The 24,898-nt window shown below is 34.6% G+C and overlaps 1 protein-coding gene across 1 annotated transcript in view; it reads left to right on the plus strand.

Moving 5' to 3' along the window:
- ABCA12 (ATP binding cassette subfamily A member 12) overlaps window positions 1–24,898 on the plus strand; it is a 201,128-nt gene that overhangs the window by 76,328 nt on the left and 99,902 nt on the right. The window contains exons 6-11 of the mRNA XM_003925571.4: window positions 455–640; window positions 4,503–4,681; window positions 13,307–13,419; window positions 18,803–18,878; window positions 23,337–23,455; window positions 24,789–24,895. Of these exons, the coding sequence (XP_003925620.3) occupies window positions 455–640; window positions 4,503–4,681; window positions 13,307–13,419; window positions 18,803–18,878; window positions 23,337–23,455; window positions 24,789–24,895 (780 nt within the window). The remainder of the gene's footprint in view (window positions 1–454; window positions 641–4,502; window positions 4,682–13,306; window positions 13,420–18,802; window positions 18,879–23,336; window positions 23,456–24,788; window positions 24,896–24,898) is intronic.

Consider the following 24,898-nt stretch of genomic DNA (forward strand, 5'->3'; position numbering starts at 1 on the left):
TAAACAGTGTTCATCCTAAGAATAGGCCTTGAAGCTCCTTCTGTTGGAAGTCTTCCAAAGATCACAACCAGTTTCTCATGAGTGTCATGAAGAGTTAGGATACCTGAGATTCTGCTGCTCAATGTCCAGGAAAAGTGAATAAGATTTTTATGCATGAAGATTTTTTTGTAAGAAAAGACTGTGCTTTGAGGTTTTCTGGTCAGAGACAAGAAATGAGTTCAATCAAACAAATTAAGTAAATCATTTAAATCATAATAATAACAAGCATTTACCACATTCATGCATTCACTCTATGGGTAAACTCTATGTATTTTATTGCTATTTTAATAGCTGCTATAATGAAGGACCTCAAAATGGCTGTTTTGAAGACAGGTTAGATTCCTTGAAGACTATAATATTTTAACATTTACATTTATTAACATTCTTATTTTACTCTTCTCACACATGCTTTTAGCTGTTAAAGCAAAATTCAACTTCAGAAGATATACGAAGAGAACTGTGTGATATCTATCCAGAATATGTTGTGGATAATGCCTTCTCTTGGACCTTTCTAGGAAGAAATGTTTTTACCAAATTTTGTCTTTCTAACATGACCCTTTTAGAGTCTTCTCTCCAAGAACTAAACAGACAGTTCTCTCAGGTAAGTGTAGATTTATTAATATAATCAGGATCTCATAAACAATAGAGGGAGATGTTTACTGTTTGCCCTCAAAGGGCAAATCTATAGCCCATGTGGACTGGGAAATGTTGACTGGAATATTTGCTCACCTTAGGCGTGTGTTCCTCATGTAGACATTTGCACACAAAGGTTAATATTAAGTATTATTACCTATTTAATGTGAAAGATTGAAATGATTTCAATGGTAAACCAAAAATATTACATTATGGTTAGTGCGGACAGAACTTCATAAATAAAATACGACATTCCTCTTCAGTAAATGAAGTTTGATTGTTTTCTCTGAGACCTTTAGGTGAGATTCCTCAGACTATGATATAAGTTTAACAAGTAAACTATCACAGTTGTTTAACTATCAGAAGTTAGAATAATAGGTAAAGTCTTTTTATTTTTCTCACTGAATTCAAGCCTTGTTTGAAAAGCTAACTTTCCTTTAATTGTGAGTTTTAAAAAACTTTTAGGTTCAGGGGCACATATTACAGGTTTGTTATGTAAGTAAACTCACGTCACAGTTGTTTGTTGTATAGATTATTTTGTCACCCAGGTACTAAGCCTAGTACTCAAAAACTGTATTTTCTAATCCTCATCCTCCTCCCTTTCTTCACCCTCAAGTAAGTCCCAGTGTCTGTTGTTCCCCTCTTAGTATCCATATGTTCTCATCATGTAGCTCCCACTTATAAGTGAGAACATATGATATTTCATTTCTGTTCCTGCGTAGTTTGCAAAGGATAATGGCCTCCAGCTTCGTCCATGTTTCTACAAAAGACGTCATCTTGTTCTTTTTTATGGCTGCATAGCATTCTGTGATGTGTATGTACCACATTTTCTTTATCCAATCTGCCATTGATGGGCATTTAGGTTGATTCCATGTCTGTTTTGTTGTTTGTTTGTTTTTTGAGACAAAGCTTCAGGGTGATTCTATGTCTTCGTTATTTTTTGTGTATGTGTTTTGTTTTGTTGTATTTTTGAGACATGATTTCACTCTATCCCCCAGGCTGGAGTGCAGTGGTGTGATCTCAGCTCACTGAAACCTCTGCCTCCCGGGTTCAAGTGAGTCTCATGCCTCAGCCTCCTAAGTAGCTGGGACTACAGGCACAGGCCACCATGCCTAGCTCAATTTTTTTTTTTTTTTTTTTTGTTTTTGGTATTAGTAGAGATAGGGTTTCACCCATGTTGGCCAGGCTGGTCTTGAACTCCTGATCTCAAGTGACCCACCTGCCTCAGCCTCCCAAAGTGCTGGGATTACAGATGTGAGCCACTGCACCCAGCCGATTTCATGTCTTTGTTATTGTGAATAGTGCTGCAGTGAACATATGTGTGCACATGTCTTTATAGTAGAATAATTTATATTCTGCTGGGTATATATCCAGTAATGAGATTGCTGTATTCAACGCTAGTTCTGTTTTTAGGTCTTTGAGGAATCACCACACTGTTTTCCACAGTAATTAAACTAATTTATATTACCACTAACAGTGGTATAAGTATTCCCTTTTCTCTACAACCTCACCGGCATCTGTTACTTTTTGACTTTTTAATAACAGCCATTCTAACTGGTGTGAGATGGTATCTCATTGTGGTTTTGATTTGCATTTCTCTATGATCATTGATATTGAGCTTTTTTTTCATATGCTTGTTGGCTGTAGGTATGTCTTCTTTTGAAAAGCGTCTGTTAGTGTCCTTTGCCCACTTTATAGTGGAGTTGTTTTTTCTTGTAAATTTGTTTAAATTCCTTATAGATGCTGGATATTAGATCTTTGTCAGATGCATTGTTTGCAAAAATGTCCTCCCATCTCATAGGTTGTCTGTTTACTCTGTTGATGGTTTCTTTGCTGTGTAGGAACTCTTAAGTTTAATTAAATCCCATGTGTCAACTTTTGCTTTTGTTTTGATTGCTTTTGGCATCTTTATCATAAAATATTTACCATTTCGTGTGTCTAGAATTGTGTTTCCTAGGTTGTCTTCCAGGGCTTGTATAATTTGGGGTTTTACATTTAAGTCTTTAATCAAACTTGAGTTGATTTTTGTATATGGCGTAAGCAAGGGGTCCAGTTTCATTCTTCTGCATCTGACTAGTCAGTTATCCCAACACCATTTATTGAATAGGGAGTTCTTTCCCCATTGCTTGTTTTTGTCACCTTTGTTGAAGATCAGATGGTTGTAGGTGTGTAGCCTTATTTCTGGGTTTGCTATTCTGTTCCATTGGTCTATGTGTCTGTTTCTGTACCTGTACTTTGCTGTTTTGGTTACTGTAGCTTTGTAGTATAATTTGAAGTTAGGTAATGTGATGCCTCCAGCAAGAAATTAAATTTTGATAAAACAATATATCCCTCCCACCAAAATATTATACATTAGAAGCAAAACACTCTACTATGGAGTGTTAGTGACTGTATACATTAGTATTTTTTTAATTTTAATTTTAAGTTCCAAGACATATATGCAGGACGTGCAGGTTTGTTACATAGGTAAACATGTGCCATGGTAGTTTGCTGCACCTGTCAACCCATCACCTAGATATTAAGCCAAGCATGCGTTAGTTATTTATCCTGATGTTCTCCCTCTCCCACCACCCTTCGACAGGCCCCAGCGTGTGTTGCTTCCCTCTGTGTGTCCATGTGTTCTCATTGTTCAGCTCCCACTTACAAGTGAGAACATGCAGTGTTTGTTTTTTTTTGTTGTTGTTCCTGTGTTAGTTTGCTGAGGATAATGACTTCCAGCTCCATACATGTCCCTGCAAAGGACATGATCTCATTCCCTTTTTTTCAGGTTGCATAGAGTTCCAGGGTGTATAGTATCATATTTTCTTTATCCAGTTTATCATTAATGGCATTTTGGTTGATTTCATGTCTTTGCTATTGTGAATATTGCATACACTAGCCTTACACAACAATGGTAAAAATAAAACACCAATAATTTACATTTAATGAAACCCCGTATAAAATGAGAGGTCACAAAAAAAGTTCAAAATTGTCTTGAAATTGTATAGACATCAATAATTAAAATATTTCTAGATCTAGTATTTTCCCTTTGATTTTTTTGAATTTTTATTGTAATTTCTTTGAAGTTCAGAGTGCTTAAATAATCCTTTAGTAATCTAATTGGGTTTCAAAAGTAACCCAATTGAAGGTACAGTTACAATAATCCCCAATCCAATGTAAAGTACTTACAATAATTTTTTAACAAAATTGGCAGTCATGTAGAGTAGAATATGTGGTAAAAAAAGACATTGTTCAAAATCACATAGCAGTAAATATAATATATAATTGTAATACTAAATATATTTGTAAACATAATTGTAATAGCAAAGACTTTCCTGACTTTTATATATATGTATACATACACAATTATATATTTATATATATATAAAACATATATATATATATTAATCCATCTATAGCTCTACTAATCTATATATTAGTTTTAGGAGTACTCCACCCAAACAATATAACATCTAGTAGTAAGTACAGGGAAGATATATCCACAACTCCTAAACCAAGTCCTAAGGAAAAAAAAAATTACTCAGAGCTAATTTTTATTGTAGGAACTTAATTTTAATTTTCAAATGTATAATATGAAATATTTTGTACAAATACAGTTTTGTTAACCAAATTTTATGCCAATTTCTGGAGCTACAAGGAAAAGATCCAATTATGTTTAAGAACATTAAAAATAGTTGCTGGTTTTCCAAATAAAAGATTGGCTTCAAACTGAATAAAGAGCTGAAAGAATTGCTTATGCAAAAATCTAGATTTTTGATGCTTTAAAAACAGTAAACCACGTGATTACAAATGTTAAAGTCTCATTTTACACTGCGGTTTTATTTTTTAAGCTATCAAGTGACCCCAACAATCAGAAGATAGTGTTTCAGGAAATAGTCAGAGTGCTGTCTTTCTTCTCACAAGTGCAAGAGCAGAAAGCTGTGTGGCAGCTTCTCTCCAGTTTTCCAAATGTGTTTCAGAATGACACATCACTAAGCAATCTATTTGATGTTCTTCGAAAGGCAAACAGGTAAGAAAATGTAAGAATTAAATGCAATATTAGTGTTCACAAAGAAGTCTTTTAAAAAATGTTACGTGTGATAATTACTGTTAGGTGGTTATTTAAACACAGAGAAAATAGTCCTTCAGCCCTTTATTGAAGATTTAGCAACGAAGGTGAGTATATTAGTTAAAGAAACACACTGTGGTCATTGAGGTTATGGAACTGTCCATGAGGAACTGATCCTACCTGTTGTATTGTTACTGGGTATCACAGAGCTTCTAAGAATGAGATGTATAACTGGACCAATGGTATATTGCAGCAATGACCCAGCTCATTCAGGGACAACCTAAGCTCTATGCATCTAAAATTTTAACCATCCAGGAATAAAATAGCTCATTGAGTTTTGTTTGGAGCCATCCAATATAAAACAACCTTATTGGTAAAAGTTTTGCTCCAAGCCACCTCAAAGAGGTTGGCCTCCCTCGTGTGTAGTCAGCTTGTAAAATGATCTTTCCAAGCCTGCATTATCAGTTAGCTTTGGTATGTATGTTACAAAGATTTTAAAACTTTTGTAGCAGAAACCCCTTTAAAGGTTACTTTATTCATAAAAGAGATGTGGGCATGGCCAGCATTTCAAGTTTAATGAACAGTACTTAGGTTTTTACCATCCTGTATAGCTAATTTGAAAATGTGCCTTAAAAATTCCAACTACTGCATTAATGATGTTCGATTATTAAGTGCCTATTACATGCCAGATATGCTATCAAGATGTTTGTATGCATTATCTCATTGAATCTTACAACAGACATTATTTATTTTGTAAATTAGATAGCAGTCACAAAAAATAAGTATTTGCAGATCATGCAGCTAGAAGGGTTTACAACTGGGTTTTCTAACTCCAGAACCCAGGTTGCCTCTCTTATATGTCACTAATAGCATGATGTATTCTATTTTATATGTCTAAGGCATCAGAAGAGATTGTTTTTTACTTTTGGAATGCTTTTAAGAACTTACATCTGTTCAAAAACCTTATCATAAGCCCTTGTTTTGATGTAGTAATCTCATTTGGTTCTCAGAACTGTTTTGAGATGGAGACAACAGGTTCCCATTTTATAAAAGAGGAGACAAATCCTTATGGAGTCAAATGACTTCCCCAAGTTTCTATAGCTAGAACACGGCAAAGCCAGGGCCTGAACTCGAAGATTCGAATCCCAGTTCTATACTCTTTCCATGCTAACATACCATAACTGAAATATAAAAAAAAAACCCAAGATGTTAGGAAGGTTGATTATCTGTGTTAATCCTTATTTTATCTCTTAGGAAAATGTTCACTCACTCAGAATTTTGACATTTCAACCTGTTCCTCCTATTTGTGTTGTCTTAGAAAGCAAATAGGTGAATCTGTAAAAGGAGAAGGGGGATTATTTGAATTGTATAGTGTAGCAGTGAAAAGAGTCAAAATGATATTCAAACCACAAATATCACCACACACTCACTAGAATGCACAAAATATTAAAAGTGGATAATTCCAAGTATTATCAAGAACATAGACTAACTGAAGTGCTCATATATGACAAGTTAGCATGGAAAACAACGCAGTCATTTGGAAAACTGTGACAGCTTCTAATGAAATTAAACAGTAGATCCATGTGAGACTGCATTCTACTCTTGGCTATTTACCCAAGAAAATGAAAATACATGCCTATATGAAGACTTGTATACTGATGTTTATTTTTTCATAATAGCTAAAAGTTGATTGGGGTAATTAAATATCTATAAATAAAATGGCAAAACAAATTGTGGTTTATTCATATATTAAAATGCAACACAACAATAAAAATAAACAGATTATAGAGTCACACAAGGTGAATAAGTCTCATTAATATTATGCTGGCAAAAACATCAAAACAAAAAATATGTGCTGTATATGTAGATAGCGTAGCATCCTATTTATAGAAAGTTCTAGAATTGACAAAATTAGGGTGTTAGAAATCAAATCAGTGGATTCAGGAGCAACTGCATGAGATAAATTTTCTGGAATGATTGAAATGTTTGTATCTTAATTGGCATGGTGGTTACATGTGTGTATATGTGTCAAAACTTACAACTTCAATTTGTACCTCATAAGTTTATACAATTAAAAATTATCACTTTACAACTTTAGAAAAACTCAATGAATACACCTAATATAGTTACATCTTATTGTATTTAAATTATGCCTCAATGAAATTTGATTAAAAAATCAACAACAGCAACAGCAAAAATTCCACAAAATAATATTTAGTAAAAGACAGAAGATCTAAAAATACTCTAGGCATTATTTTGGTGGAGCAAATTACACTGGGAAAAACACTGTGCTGTGGCTATTTTATTTTAACGACAACCTCTAATCCAAGTGCTGCAGTGATTTTAATTCCCTTTAAATTTTAAAATAAAATTACCGCATATTTTGGCACTGTGTAATAGAGTATGCTGTCAAGTAATGATTATAAATGTAAAAGATTCTATATAATAATGAAAACAGCCTATTAATAAATAGCTTCAACTTAAGCACCTTAGTAGAAAAAAAATCATCAAATTAAAAATGGACAAAAGATCTGAATAGATACTTCTCAAAAGAACACATGTAAATAGCCAACAGGTGTGTCTTAAAAATGCTCAGCATCATTCATCATCAGGGATATGAAAATCAAAACTACAATGAGATATCATCTAACTGCCATAAGAATGGCTATGATCAAAAAGGCAAAATAATAATAATAATAACAGATGCTGGCAGGGATGCAGAGAAAGGAAAACTCTTGCACACTCTTGACGGGAATGTAAAGTACAATAGCCATTGTGGAAAACAATATGGAGGTGCCTCAACAAATTAAATGCACAGAAAGACAAATGCTGCATGATCTCATTTTTATGAGGAATCTAAAAAAGTTGATCTCATTGAAGTACAATGTAAAATAGTGGTTACCAGAGGCTGAGTGAAAGAGGGGGATGAGGGAAGGTTGATCAAGGGGTAGAAAGTTACAATTAGATAGGAGGAATAAATCTTAGTGTTCTACTGCACAGTAGGGTGAGTGCAGTTAATACCAAGACGTTGTATACTTCAAAATAGTGATAAGAGAGGATTTCAGATGTCCTCATGACAAAGAAATAATAAATGTTTGAGGCAATCTGATACATTAATTATACTAATTTGATAATTACACTGTATACATGTACCAAAATATCACACTGTACTCTCTATATGTGAACAATTATGTTCATATATTTAAAATCAATTAAAAATAAAAAGAGAGACTGAGTGCAGTGGCCGATGCCTGTAATCCCAACACTTTGGGAGGTGGAGGTGAGAAAACTGCTTGAGCCCAGGAATTCAAGACTAGCCTGGGTAATGCAGTGGGATACTATCTGTACTATATATATATATATGTAAAATATGTAGTATAGTAAATCTATATCTATATCTATATATAATATAGTGGGATACTATCTATCTATATATAATATATAGTATGCCACTATATTGCCCATATATATAATGTATTATATATTATATTACCCATATATTACATGTATGTGGGTAATGTAGTGGGATATTATATATTATATATATAGATAGTATCCCACTATATTATATATAGATAGATATATATGTGTGTATATATATAGTATCCCACTATATTATATATAGATAGATAGATACGTGTGTGTGTGTATATATATATATATATAAAACAGATAGCATCCCATTACATTACCCAGGTTATATATATATGTGGGTAATGTAGTGGGATACTGTATAGTACAGATAGTATCCCACTACATTACATATATATATATATATATATATATATATATATATATATATATATATAAATTAGCTGAGTATGGTGGTACATAGTAGTCCCAGCTACCTGGGAGGCTGAGGTAGGAGGATCGCTTGAGCTTGGGAGTTTGATGTTGCAGTGGGAATGTCACTGCACTCTGGTCTGGATGACAGAATGAGACTGTTTCAAACAAACAAAGAAAAACCTAAAGAGAAACAGCTTCAAATTATTATGAGGCAAATGGCATTTGACTTAAAACATTATTTTATATTCATAAGAACATTTAATATGAGATCTGCCCTTTTAACAAATTTTTAACTTGTGAATATAGGTACAATGCTGTGCAGCAGATCTTTAGAGCTGATTTATCTTGCTTAACTGAAACTCCATGCCTGGTCATGATCAACTCCCATTTCCCTTTCTAATCGGACCCTAGAAACCACCATTTGACTCACTGATTCTAGGAATTTGACTATTTTACATACTTCTCACACATGAAATTTTATGGTATTTTGCTTTGTGTGATTGGCTTAAGTGGTTATGCATTATCATTTCACATAATGTCTTCAAAGTTCATCCATGTTATTGCATATTTCAAAATGCCATTATTTTTTTAAGGCTGAATAGTATTCATTGTGTGTATATACCACATTTTCATATTCATTTATTTGTTGATGGACATTTAGTTTATCTCCACATTTTGGCTATTGTGAATAGTGCTGGATGAACACAGAAGTACTACTATTTCTTCAAGATTTTGATTTCAATTCGTTTGGATAAGAATCCAGAAGTGAGTTGCTGGATCATGTATGATAGTCTGTTTTTAGATTTTTAAAGAGTCTCCATACTGTTTTCCGTAGCAACTGCACCATTTTGTATTCTTTTCTTAAAGTTTTTATCTTAAATTTATTTAATTCAGCAGTATTTCTTTTTATTTTTTAACTGACAAAAATTGTATATATTTAAGGTATATGACATAATACGTATCTACACTGTGGAATGGCTAAATCAAGCTATTTAACATACTGTATACATTTCTTTCATATACTTATTTTTTGTGGTAAGAACGTTTGAAATCTGCTTAACAATTTTTTTTTATATTTGATATACTTTTATATAAACAGGCCTCAGGGCTGGATTTGGCATGCAGGTTGCACAGATTAGTAGGTCCAGCAAACCAACATGGCACACGCATACCTATGTAACAAACCTGCACATTCTGCACACATATTCCTCCCCCACATTTTTAGAAGAAATAAAGAAAAAAACAAGATTGGGGACACATAACTTTTTTGGGAGGGGAGGGAGTCTCTTTCTGTTGCCCAGTCTGGCATGCAGTGCCGCGATCTTGGCTCACTACAACCTCTACCTCCCGGCTTCAAGCAATTCTCCTGCCTCAGCCTCCTAAGTAGCTGGGATTACAGGCATGCCCCACCATGCCCAGATAATTTTTTAATATTTTTGGTAGAGACAGAGTTTCACCATGTTGGCCAGGCTGGTCTGGAATTCCTGACTTCAGGTGATCTGCCTACTTTGGCCTCCCAAAGTGCTGGGATTACGAGTGTGAGCCACCACCCCTGGCCAACATTTTGTATTCTTACCAATAGCATGCAAGGGTTGTATCTTTGCTAATAGTTTTTGTCTTTTGTTTATTCAGTAATATGCATCCTGACAGCCGTGCAATGATACTGGGATTTTTATTTGCATTTATCTGATGATTAGCGATACCGAACATTTTTTCATATGTCTATTGGCTATTTATATGTTTTCTTTGGAGAAATGTCTATTCAAGTCCTTCATTCATTTTTAAATTGGGTTTATTTATTTATTATTTACTATTGAGCTGTAGAAGGTCTTTATATATTTTGGAAATAAACTCTTTATCAAATACAGGTTTCCAAATATTGTTTACCATTGTATAGATTGCATTTTTTGGTAGAGTAGCATCTGACTTTTATTTAGTCAAAACAACTCTTTTTTTAGTGGTTCAGTAATTTATATACTTGATCTTCCTAACATAATAGCCCCTGGTTAATATGTTTTTTGAGCACGTGAAATGTGCTAGTGTGCCTCAGGATCTGAATTTGTAACTTCACTAACTTTGATTCACTTAAAATTTAAAAACTAATATTTTATTCAGTTATTGAAAAATTTTTAATATGTTTAGAATAACTTGGGTGAATCTACTTTTTCGCCTGTAAATTTAATAAAATCTAATACAGATTAAGACTTTTCAATTAAAATTTAGTATCTGCATTGGGATGCCCCATAAGTTTGGAGATCTAGTATAGTGAAAGACCTAAGTATTTCATTAGTAATTTTTACATTATTAAATATTGAAATCCTAATATTTTTGATGTATTGGATTAAATAGAATATATTATTAAAATCAACTTCACTTGTTTCTTTTAACTTTTTAAATGTGATTACTAGAAAATTCCAAATTAAATACATGACTTGGATTATATCTCCATATAAACAATTTTTTAAAGTCAGCTGTTTATTATTATGATTAATCTGACGGTGTCACTAACAGCCATAATTTTCTCACAAATGACTGTATATTATCACAAAATTATGGTCTCATTGGTTTATCTTAGTCTTTGTTGAACAAGTAATAGAGACAAATGGACCCCATAGGAATTTTTTTTTATTTCTCCAGCATTTTATTACATTTTAAGTTGTATATAAACCAACCACCAAATTTAGATTATATAATGTTAAAGTTAAGACAATAATTAATGAGCACTCTCAAAAGTCAAGAAAAGTGTGTGAAAGGAAACAGGATTGTTGCCTTGCTGAGAGGAAGGGCTATGCTGAGATGTGAATCCCAAAAACTCTTCTTAAAAATTACTTTTACTCACAGGCAACTTGTTTTTGATGATGTTTTGTTTGGATTATTTCCATTTTTATATGATGAAGAGAAGAAAAATAATCTATGAAGTAATATAAAGATCAAATATTGATGGTTCAAAGGATTTCAGAGAAGATGGGAGCCTAGGTGTCAATATTTATTAAGTTACCTTTTGTTAGAAAAAGATGAATGAAATCTACTGACATTTAATTAATACTGTTAATGATAATAATGCTGAAAGATTTAATGAGATTGTCAAATGTTCAGTCTTTGAAGGTATTACTTTGGGACAACAGATCAGGTGAGTTAGGCAGAGGGTCTGACTTGGAGAAGGCCAGCCAAGACTTATGACCTAAGACAGTCTATCTGGTCTCCATGGTTGCTTGAGTTTAGAAGCATCCCAACATCTGAGAACCAGGAAATTCTTGGGGCAAACATGAAAATGGCTGAGGTATTACCAGTCGCGTATACAGAGCAGAGATGATTAAAATACAGACATGCCTCTATGGCCGACTGTTTGGAACACAGCTGGGTATAAGTTAACGATGCCTATGGGCTCTGTGCAGAAATGTTCTGCCCTTCCATGTTGAAGGAAAGCTTTTGTGCCAGAGGCAACATATAGAGTGGATGGAACATAAACTTTGAAATAGACAGACCCCAGCTGTACTTATTATTAACTAAATAACCTCGTACAAGTTACTTATCTTTTTTGAACTTTAGTTTTCCCATCTGTAAAACTGGACAAATAAAATGGACTTTATAGAATTATTAGAAAACTAAATGTTAGAAAATAAATATGCATATATTTTTATGTATGTTTATAAACATATACACATATCCAAATGTATATCCTTATGTTATTCTAGGAACTACCCAGACAGCATCCCAAACTTAGTTCTCTAAACAGCTCTCATTCATATCTAGGGAGCTAAAATGAACAAAATCTTAACCTAAATGTCAAAAATTCCAAAAACATAGAATGCCATGAAAGCATACACAAATACTGTATCTATTACTGGAATATGCATTCAGTTTATTAAGAAATTAGATAGGAAAAAATTCCTGTTAGCTAATTTGTACTACATTTAACTTTACATTGTCAAATTTTTAGCAGAAGCCTTTGTTCTCACTTCTACTTAACTAAAGGATTCACTTCACTTGACTGATGATATAAATCACAGTATTTGTATAATTTAGACATACATGTGCAATAGCAATATTTCTTTAAAATGCACTAATGGCTATAAAGAAACTAAAAGACATGTTTTAAGTAACTAATTGCTCTCTGGAAATACGAATGAACTCAAGCATAACTGAATTTTCTGATTGTCTATCCCCAGTGTAGACTGCCCATCTTATTGGTAACATGCAAGCTATAGAAAGACAGTATGGATATTAATTTTGAACTACCTCTGGAATAGTGCCTAGAGACCACTTAGAGGACAGAGTATAGTCTTTAATCAGGGCAAGCTCCATTTTCTTTTTCAAAAACATTACTATTTGTTTAGCAAAAGATAAATATTATAAATGCTTAAATAATAAATATTCCTGAAACTAGATCCTTCATTTGTTTATTTGGGTTTGGTTTTTAATGAAAATACTTTCTAATATTTAATTTTTCCTTTTACTTAAAAAAATGTATTATTTAATTAAAAGTTGCTTTTCCTAACTAATTATTTCTGAGTCTTAGAAAAATATCGATGGGAACCTTATTCCATTACTTTAAGGCTTGTGAGTCCTGATATTTTACAAGCCTGGAAACATAAAGTGTTCTGTCCGGTTCGAGAATATTTTGTTGAGTTTCTGTGCATGAACAGACAAACAAGTAATTGAATGACAAAATTAGCATCTTATCTTTTATGTTATGAGAATAATTTTCTATACTGTAGCCGTTTTCTCCTTAAATAACCTTTTGTTTCTGTCTGCAAACAATGAAACATAATCTGGTTTAATTGTTTTTTGACTCCTTAGTGTGCTGCTGGTTGTGCAGAAGGTTAATCCACGAGTTGCATCTAATGAAGGTTTTAGAACACTCCGAAAGTCTGTTAAACATCTGCTGTACACTCTGGACTCCCCAGCTCAAGGTATTATTTTTCCATCTTACTGTGTTAAATTCAGCGTCACAAGGCCCATTGGAAATATAAAGCAGAGTGCAGTGAAAGTAATCATGTAGAGATTATATTATTCTTAGGTGGGGACATATGCTATGAATAAATCTGGATCTCTAGTTAATTGAAGTGTGGAGAAAGGGAGAAATGGTCAAGAAGAGGGAGGTGAGGCTTTCTAGGGTTTTTATTTAGGTGAAAATGATCTCTATTAGCTTGTAAAACTATGTTTATACTTGGTATAGAAAAAAAAAGCAGGGAATATGCCTCAACAAATAGATTTCTAGCCTACTATTTGAAACAAAGCCTAAGGTGAATTGCAGTACTTTTAACTTCATTTTCAAATTTTGATTTTTTATTTAGAAGTTCTTTCATTGGCAAAAATATGCCCCTCAATCATCTTGATACTAGAGCATGAATAGATCAATGTAAATACAATGCCATGCCCAGTAAGACAAGGTATAACATGTTGCTAGTGAGTCACAAACTGTCCCTTTGGCACATCTACAATAGTACTGTCTACACTCACATGGAAACATACGGATATATACACACAGACACAGGTTTGGAGATGTAAGAAATAAATCCCTATTTGCCAAGTTTGGTTAACAATTTATCTCTGGTGAATAAATTTAGAATGATGCTTTCTCAGCTGAGTTTGTCAGCTTTTACTTATGTTGACTTTTACCTTTAGATTATAAAAATAAGCATCCTGAGATCATCAGTTCAAAAGCTGATTGTTCATTATATAGTCTTGAAATATCAATTTTCATATTTAAAAAAGCATATCTATGAAGGTTTTGAAGAATTCTTACTGGAGGATTCAACAATACTCTTGGATGTCATTTTCTGTTAGTATAGAGCATTTTTTAATATCTATAATTACAGAATTAATGGTTAGCTTGCAGGATTGACTGTTATTAAATTTGATGGTTTTGACAACCATTAGAAAAACAGGATTACTCTAAAAAAATAGTTCAGGCTATAAAACCAGACAGTGCACTAACAAACATAATTATTTCCTCTGTATGCTTTTCACATTTGCATTTTAAAGGCTTAAGAACTTAATGTTTCTCCTTACTACCTTTTCCTTTATATCTTCAGACTCACATCTTATAATTAATCTAAAGTAATAAACTTATATATATATATGTATGTGTGTGTGCACCACACACACACACACACACATAAACTTGTGTATGTGTGGCAAGTTTTAAAACACATTATTGGATGGTCAAGAAGACAAGAAAATATACCAAGGAAATATATTTTAATATGTAAAATTTGATGTACTTACCTGATGTAAATTTTCTGAACTGTGAGTTCATCAAGCCAAGAATATTAATGCACACATGCACACACACACACACACACACACACACACACACACACACACATATATTTGAGATGGAGTCTCACTCTGTTGCCCAGGCTGGAGTGCAGTGGCAGATATTTTGGCTCTGAAACTTCCACCTTTCAGGTTCAAGCAGTTCTCTACCTCAGCCTCCCAAGTAGCTGGGATTACAGGTGCCCACCACCATGCCCAGCTAATTTTTGTATTTTTAGTAGAGATGGGGGTGTCACCATCTTGGCCAGCCTGGTCTTGAACTTCTGACCTTGTGATCCTCCCACTTCGGCCTCCCAAAGTGCTAGGATTACAGGCATGAGCCACTGCACCCAGCCATCAGGTTATATTTTTAAAAAATTTAAGTACAAAGCTTAGCTGTGCTTTAGAAGCTGGAGAAGTAAGCAGCATTTCTTATTAAGCAGGGAGCAAAACAGTTTTCATAGTGAAAAATGTAATTCAGTTTTTAATATTTAACGATGACCACATTTTATGCCTATGACTGTGATAATCATTTTGGCAAGTTTTAAAACACATCATTGGATGGTCAAGAAGACAAGAAAATACGCCAAGGAAATATATTATTATGTGTAAAATTTGATGTACTTACCTTTTGTTTATTTTTAAATTTCCTGCACTGTGAGTTCATCAAGCCAAGAATATTAATGCACAGGTATTAATGTCAATTCCTAAAAGTTATTAACTTCAAACCCCTACCTTTTTGAGCAGAAATTCTGTAGACTTTGAAAACCCTCTTAAGTGTTTCTAGGAATCTTTCAGGGAACTTAAACTTGTAATTGAAGGCAGAACTAGTGACTACGATTCAACAGCACAGGGGTCTCTGGTCTGAGGACAGATACCTTCCCTGTAATCCAGGCCACTTCATTCTTACCTTCACAGCGTTCAGCAGTATTTTTGAAAATGAACATGCTTTCTCCCTTGGTTTTATACTCTGTTATGCTGGAGTCGGGTGGTATCTCATAGCAGAGTTGCTTGGATTCTCTCTAATTATAATGGTTAAGATAGCATTGTAGGTTTCAAGTAAACCTACAAAGTAGGTTTACCACTCTTTCAAGTAAAGAACATAATAGGTAATATTTATTGTGTCAATGCTCAGTGCTTTATTATCTGAAATTCCTTTTATCATCACAACAACTCTGTGAGATAAAGTTGTTAACTCCATTTTATAGATAAAGGAACGGGCTTCAGGAGGCTGGGTGCTTGGCCTGTGTTACTCATCCGACAAGTGACCAAACTGAGATTAGAACCTAGATCTGTATATCTCCGCAGCTAAGCCCCACGAGCTCTTTTAAACAGCCTCACCTAAACATTTGCCTTCTGAGACATACTTGCTTCTGGGTTATCTCACTGGGACGTGCAAGTACCTGCTTAACCTCAGAATGGCCCCCACTTTCAGCCACTGATGGAGCTTGGCTCCCCATCCACATTTATCATTCTGTGGGAAGCCACATGCCACATTTTTTCCACTGCCTTTCCCCATTCCTCTCCACACTCTGATTTCTGCCCACTTTCCCCACACCATTTTTATCTCTGATCCAACCTGAAGTATGAGCATGCTTCAGGATTTCTTTAGGAGCCTCCTTTGCAACCACAAAAATAAAGAGATGCTAATAAACACAAGGGAAGAAGGTTGCTTCCTAACTTCCTGTCTCAAGATATCTAATTCTCAGCTCAGCTTCAGCTAGGATCCTTGCTACACAGTTAATACACTCCATAGTAAGTCCATTTATAAATATTGAGTTTTGGGAGCAGAGATTATCTTTGTGACTCATTGGAATTTGCTTTTTTGCAAAATAGTACATGATATGAAATTACATTTTTAGGATGTAATTTAGGATAGAAAGCAATCCTTACTGATAAAAAGAGGTTATCTATGTACCATATTTCTATGTCTGTGAATACAATTTTATATATGCCTAATCTTACAAATAAAAAACAAGTAAAATCTCAGTTTTAAAGGGTCTGTAACATTTTCCATTTCATTAAGGCCTGTTTAGTATAGTATTTCTTTAAATATGCTTTATAGTCCTTAGTGACCAGAGGACAAGTCTCTATTTAACTTCAGGGTCAAGTCTATCATTGATAACGTACAGTTAATTTTCTATTAGTTACTTATTTTAATGGCTTGATGAAAAATTCTATAACCACATAGTATACAAATACCAATTAGCTTGCTCAGCATCATGTAGGAGTTCAAAGTGAGCAAAATTTGATCTTAGAAAAAGAGTTTTATATACCTTTACATTGCAAAAGGATAAATCTCAACAGATTTTAAAATCTATAATTATTCTATATATAGAAGCCAATATGTAATAGATATTACTATTGTTAATTAGGTTTATTTACTCTGGGCATCCCATTCGTTCTTGTTTCTTTAACTCACTGATGCAGTTCTATTATTAGAGCAATTAGTATTTAGCTGCATCATGAACAGAGCACAGGAAAACTCCACTTTGCTGAACAGGAAAAACTGATACAGTTGCTCTGCAAGATAGTAGGGGCTGTACAAACATTACTTAAACATGACTGATACAGGTGACAAGGAGATTTTTAATTCTGTAATAGTCTTTTTTACACACATGCTAATTTAAATAAAATTAATAATCAGCGCCAGAAAAGAATGGATGATTGCATAGTTTTGTACTAGTACCTTTTGTGTGTGTGTGTGTGTGTGTGTTTGTGTGTGTGTGTGTGTGTGTGTGTGTGTGTGACAAGAGTCTCGCTCTGTTGCACAGGCTGGAGTGAGTGCAATGGTGCAATCTCGGCTCACTGCAACCTCTGCCTCCCAGGTTCAAGTGATTCTCCTGCCTCAGCATCTGAGTGGCTGGGATTACAGGTGACTGCTACCACGCCCAGCTAATTTTTATATTTTTAGTAGAGCGTGGGTTTCAGTTTCACCAGGTTGGCCAGGCTGGTCTCAAACTCCTGATGTCAGGTGATCCATCCATTTTGGCCTCACGAAGTGCTGGGATTACAGGAGTGAGCCACCGCACCCAGCCCTGTGCTACTACCTTTTTAGAAGGCTTTAGGTTGCACTAACTAGAGACAACACAAGAACTATTGAAGCTGGTAATAAAATATTCAGTTGAAAGTGATTAGGCAATGCTAAAAATGATGGCATTGAAACATACTGGATTATTTATAAGGAATGAGTAGAGTCTGAAGAGAAGACTGAAACAAGTGATATCATTTCCCTAAAGGAGCCAAATTAAAGTATTGGATTTATGATGCTTGTATTTATGTAGGGGCCATTTAAAGCATTTTCACTTTCAATTTTTATGTGAGTGCTGTTGCACACTTACTCTTTTATGATACAACCTTATGCAGCAGGCTGAATCAGGGGTCTATTTAACTTCTAGGGGTAACTCATGATGTTGAATTAGATCTTCATATGTGGTTTCCATTAGACCAAACTTAGTGACTGCCTACCACACTATGCACCTTCATATTATTTGAGAACACTCAGAACAGTTCTGTTAACATCAGTCAATTTGCATTCACAACTGCATTCAATTGAGATTAGTGGCTGCTTTTTGAAAGATAGAAAATATAGATTAGTGATAGCAGATGTTTCCTGAGGCTACATTCTAACAACTGAAGGGAAAAAAAATCCAGTGACCCGTAAGACTAAAATTGACTTCATTTGATTAACAAATCACGTGGTCGTCAATCTTCATTATAGTACTCAGCAGTCATCTATATATGCAGGTCCTGGGATAAAATAATGTAGTGGTTTGATGCACAAAGGACTTGTTCGAAATGCATATGCTTGACCATTGGGATTATTTTGACCGGTAGCCATCTATTTCCTATAAATATCATCAATATTTCCAAAAAAAGAGCATAGATGGTTTTATAAAATTCTTTGGATAATAATTCTGCAGATTTCTACATTTTCTCCCCATTAATGTGACCTGGGATGGTTTTTGCTAGGGAAAAAAAAAATCTTTAAGCAAACATGTTAAATATTTACCTATATAAAAATTTTTACTTTAGGCAACTCCGATAATATAACGCATGTGTGGAGTGAGGATGATGGACAGACATTATCTCCAAGCAGTCTGGCTGCACAGTAAGTCTTTGTTTATTTCTAAATAGGTAGGTAGCTTGGCTGAATAAACAAAACAGTTTCTAAACATAATTCTCTTATCAGTGTATATAAGCATGGAATAGAAAAAATCAACCATTGACTGAGCAAAGGAAAGGGCATAGTCCAAGTGAAGTAAAGTTGAAAATTATTTTTTGATATTATTTAATGATACTTTAGGATTGCATAAGAAAATCTCTTTTTCAGTTCCAAGCTTGCATAACTAGATGTAATGTGTCATTCTGGATTGGTTACCTTATGCCTATGACGATGATCTGGCTCCAGGTCCCGTTGCCGACACTTTTCTTTGACCACAAACAACGTATAAGTATCTGTCTTACTATATGCAGCCTGCTATGGCAAAATATCACAAAGTGAGCAGCTTATAAACAAGCCTCCTAATACCATCGTCTTTGGGGTTTGGAGTTCAACGTATGAATTTTGGGAGGGCGTACTCATTCATAACATAGCAGCCTCCAATTTTTTTTATTCCTTCTTTTTTATTTCTAAAGAATCAAAATATTTTTCTATGCACAAGCAAAATAATGCAAAATTTGTTTGCTTTCAGTGGTATTCAGTTAGGCAAAACTGTAGGTAATTTAATTTGGGGCTTTTATTGGCATATATAAAGTCCCAGCAATAGGCAGTGGAAATAACAGCAGCAACCACGCTGTCTAAAGACTGTTAATGCGAGCAGATCCTGAAGTAACTGTGATAATTATAGTGAGAAGTGCAAACAGTTGCTTATGGTAGTTAATTGAAGCAAATTCCCATAGTTCAAGGCATATTTAGAGACTAGATGGCCTGCCTGTTAGGTAAAGTTTGCTTTAGCCTATAAATTATACTATTGAAATTCTTTGATTTTAGTTCCGAAGAATACGTTTTTGTGCCAACAGAAATTTATACAAATAGAAACAAACAGGAGTACTTATTTTTAATCACGTTTTTCTTTTTCTAAAATAGAATTTAGATAGTTGTTTGCAAACTTTCTATTATTTAAAGGGAAGTTCTCCAATTCTGAGTAGATTCTGGCCAAAATCCTTGATAAGCGACCTCCTCCTGTTTCTGCTGCCATCCCCCTCATCCTCTATGGTGGCTGACCCAGGTGCTTTTCCCAGAGCAACCAAGCCCTTAGGCGTTTCTCCTTAGCCAGGCTGCCATGTTTCAAATAGTCATGTCTTTTAAACACATTCCCTATATAGCCATCAAATATAATAATAGGAAAATACCTTTAAACTGAGATAACTGCATACTTATTGCTGAAGCCAGGAATTTTTTATCAGAGCCTTGAGGCATCCATAGCATTGATAATGTCAGCACCACAGACCTGCAAATTCCACAGCAAATGTAGTTAGTTGCTGACAGCTAGCTGACAGTTTATTAGGAAGAATTCAATACTTCTAAGATGGCTCTTGTTGTGATGGATGAAATTAAGGGATTTCTTATCTCCAGACTTCCTTTCCATTCCAGCTTTAAAATAATCACAGAGGGGCAATACTGGTATACGATAAAAGTTATTTTGGCTCAGAATTTTCTGGAGAAAGATGCTCAAAACCACTTTTCCCTCATAGCTCTGCTTTCTCCTAAATATTTTTGTTCTAAAGTCATTATTTTGATTATTTTGTGTTTGTACTTGCACACATGAATGTGCACATCCAGATGCTTATCTTTTATTGTAAGTACTCTTGGGAAGTAGGTAGGATTTTGCATAAAGGATTACTCAAGTGTTTTAAGGGAATAATTGTGCATTTATGCCAAAACTGTGGCACACAGATATGGGATCTTATTTTGGAGTAAACTGTCTGTTCTTGAAAATTTTTATAATCAAATGTTCTTTATGAAACTAATAGAATGGCTTAGATGATATTTCAAGGTCAATTCTAGCCCAGCTGTCCTCTATTTTAAGCTTGACAGTACACCATGAAAATCTCTTGTTCTAGTCCATCTAATAAATTAGGTCAATATTTTGCCCTTGAGCAGTGCACCCAGTGGAAATGGCTCTATGTTGTAACAGTGATGACAGAGAGAAAGAAAAACACAAAAGAAGGAAGGGCAATATTGGGAGGTATGGGGAAAGATGAGGAGAGGAAGGCAGAACCACCTTACTGAAGCAAGAGAACGACCCAACATGTGCTCATCCAGAGATGCCTCACTGGGCACTTCTCAGATAAATGCCCAGTATCCCTGCAGCTTCCTACATATCTTTTCCTGATGTATTTATCCTTTCAACAGATAATAACTCAAGTGTATGATATACAAAACACAAATGCTAGATATTCTGTGATGGGGATGGGGTCATGGGTGAACAAGGAGTGGGATACAAAACTAAATGCATCATTCTTTGAAGTTGCTCAGAGGAGAAATGTTTGTTTTGAAACCTATACTTACCACTATAGGCAAATAAAATGGTGAATTGTTCCACGCTCCTTTCCCCAAAATAGATGCAGTCACTTTATGATTGTTTTCATAATTTCATTTGTCTCTTTTTTGATGTTTGGATTCTGAAGTCCCATCTTCCAGCTTATCTTTGGAATGTTCTTTCGGACACTGCTTCCCACTTCCCTCAACATTCTGAAACTATCATGTATTTCAGAACACCTGCTCAGGATTTTTTGGGCAAGTGTTGTGAGTATATTGATTATTATTAGACCTTGGCTTGATTTGATTTGACTTGACTCGCTGATATCGTAAGTGGACCAGTCCATGAATCTTGATTCATATCTTCATGTTATACAGGTAACTTATGGAACAGGGTTAGTTTTGCCACCTGTCACACTCCTATTGCATTTTTAACAGTAATAAAGTGATTTTAAAATTTCCCTGATAGTTTCTTTTATTTAGGACAGAAAAGTTACTCGAAGAATACACTCTCCTGTCCTTCATTTGTGAATTGATAAATGGCATGACCATCTATAAGGAGGCCTTGATAAATAATCAAGCTAACTGTCTAAAATCTCAAAGGTCTGAGACCACCAAATATAATATTACCAGTAATCTCTAGTCAAGAAAATGCCTATGCAGAAGGATGAGTGCCTGTAAAATGGATGCTTTTTTAAAAAAATATCAAGGCTATGAATAGTATTTAAATGAGTCAGCCCTCTGACCATTTGGCTGTGCTCTGACTGCCAAATTAGAGACTTCTTTTGCCATATATTTATTTTTTTCTTTTAAAGTGCCTCAAGGATCCTGTGTTACTAACCCACATTTAAACACCCTGAGTCTTCTTTAATATTAATGAAAACATTTTCCTAAATGTACTAGCTATGCCAAGATTAATTGATCCCACTCACATTTTAATAAAATCTAAGTTAAACATCCAATAGGACTAGTTAATTTGGGTATTGTACAGTTTGATTCAAAACAGATGATCCCCAAATCGGCCATTGACATTTATTCTCTTTACTGTACATAAAATTCAATAGTAGACACTAAGGGAAGAAGTTACAAAATAAATAGAGATGCAGCCTCACAGTTGAAATGACAGGGCATGTATTATATGCAGATACTCATTCACATAGCCTTACACACATAGCCTTAAAAATCTTAGGCTCTATCTTCACATGCCAATCACTTTGAAAGGAAACCAGAAAGTGGTTCATTTGGAAACACTAAATTGGTTGTTTGGAGAAAAAAGGAACTTATATTGGTCAACTGGATCCCATTAGTTCTTTCTCATCACAATTAAATGAATTCAAATCTAGTTATTCAATATTATAGATGGAAAGGACCTAGCAGATCATCTAGCCCCCTAGCTTTCAATTGACAAGAGAAGAATTGGAGAGTCCAAAGGGAGTTGCCAGATTTAGAAAATAAAAAGAGATCATGAGATCAGGAGTTCAAGACCGGCCTGACTAACATGGTGAAGCCCCGTCTCTACTACAACTACAACCATTAGCCAGGCATGGTGGCATGTGCCTGTAATCTCAGCTCCTCAGGAGGCTGAGGCAGCAGAATCACTTGCATCTGGGAGGCAGAGGTGGTCGTGAGCCAAGATTGTACCACTGCACTCCAGCCTGGGCGACAGAGTGAGACTCCATCTCAAAAAAAAAAAAAAAGATAAAAAGAAAAATAAAAAATAATTGCAGGACTTGTGGGATGTGGGATGTATTTGCACACGAAAAGATTATTCATTGTTTATCTAAGATTCAACTTTAACTGGGAGTCCAGTATTTTCTCTGGCAACCCTTACCAGTGCCTAGAAATTGCCTTAAGATGACCTATGATGGAATATTAAAATAATTAAATATAAAGATAGTACACATGGAAAAGGCAAGTGCTCAGAGAATCCAGAGAGGTGCTGCCATTGTACAGTGAAACTGGATGAGGGAAGACATCCATACTATATCAATGTCCCAGCCAATCAGTGCCCAACAACCAGGGACCAAAATGGCTTTGCTTTATTTTCATATGACTTAATTTTGGTATTCTTTTCTAATTCTGCAGGCTCCTAATTCTGGAAAACTTTGAAGATGCCCTCTTAAATATATCAGCAAATAGTCCTTATATTCCTTACTTGGTATGTGTGAGAAATGTGACTGACAGTTTGGCCAGGGGTTCACCAGGTAATACTTTTCTTAATCAAATGCCACTCATGGTTTCTATTTCTGTTCTGAAGTAGTGAGTTTCTGAGGCATTTGCTTACACAAACAAGAAAATTTGTAAAATCATTTTATTTTGAGCTGGAGTCTCACCCTGTCATCAGGCTGGAGTACAGAGGCACGATTTTGGCTCACTGCAACCTCCGCCTCCCAGGTTCAAGTGATTCTCCTGCCTCAGCCTTCTGAGTAGCTGGACCTACAGGTGTGCACCACCACGCCTGGCTAATTTTTGTATTTTTGGTAGAAATGGGGTTTCACCATGTTGGCCATGATGGTCTCGATCTCTTGACCTCATGATCCGCCCAAAGTGCTGGAATTACAGGTATGAGCCACTGCACCCGGCCTGTAAAATCTTAGTTTCCATATGCATCAGTTTCAGTCTGGTGATTTGATATATGAGGGAATGTATAGTCCTATTATCATATTATTCTGTTGCTGCTGCTAGCACTAGCTGGCCACCTGGACAAACTTTAATATATAATGGCCATATAATGAATGGATAATGTGATAGTGGCCACTGGGACAAATCTTCCAAGTGCCTGAAGTCATTAAGGGTTCACATGACCCTTCATGACATTTTTATGCTCTTAACAATCTTAGTTGTTAAAAAATGTTAAAGCATGATAATATAATGTTCTGAAAGTGGGTGTAAATTACACAAACAAAGGCATCTTTGTGGCAGGCTATTTTTATTTTCTATCCTCACACACTTTATTTGCAATTTTCTGCCTACATGGGTAACCACAAAGATTATATTTAATAAAATGTTTCTTTTTTTTTTGAGAGAAAAGACCTATTTTCTCACATTTTCTAGGACACACACATTCTTTTTCCCACACTAAAAATAGTTTTCTGAGAGTTAATGGCAAGCAAATAGCACAACAAATATTTAAGTCTGGTCTTGGTTTATAAGGTATCAATTAATCAAGGTTGGAAAGGCCTGTTTATATCACAGTGATTCTACAACCTCTTCTCTCCAAGATACTTCAGCTTAATAGTATATCAAAAAGTCAGGAATAAAGCATAGTCAGTTCACAAAGAGGCGAAACTATGTAGCATCTTTGCTAGAAGTATTTTTATCTCTAAGCAGAATATCTATGAATATTTTAAAAAATGAACTCTATTGTCCCCATGGTTCAAATAAAGGTTAAATTTTCACTCATCTTATATTTATATTGAAGTAGGCTATTATCTTAGACAAAATTTAATACTAAATCAGGATAGAGGTGTCTTTCAAATTGGTTTCCTAAATGACCTTGCTATTCACATAAAGTAACTCCTCTCCCTTCCTTTTCAGAAAATCTAAGACTCCTGCAGTCCACAATACAATTTAAAAAATCTTTTCTTCGAAATGGTTCTTATGAGGATTACTTCCCTCCAGTTCCTGAAGTCCTGAAATCAAAAGTA

This window comes from Saimiri boliviensis, chromosome 5 (genome assembly GCF_048565385.1).
Source record: "Saimiri boliviensis isolate mSaiBol1 chromosome 5, mSaiBol1.pri, whole genome shotgun sequence".
Classification (NCBI taxonomy): Eukaryota; Metazoa; Chordata; class Mammalia; order Primates; family Cebidae; genus Saimiri; species Saimiri boliviensis.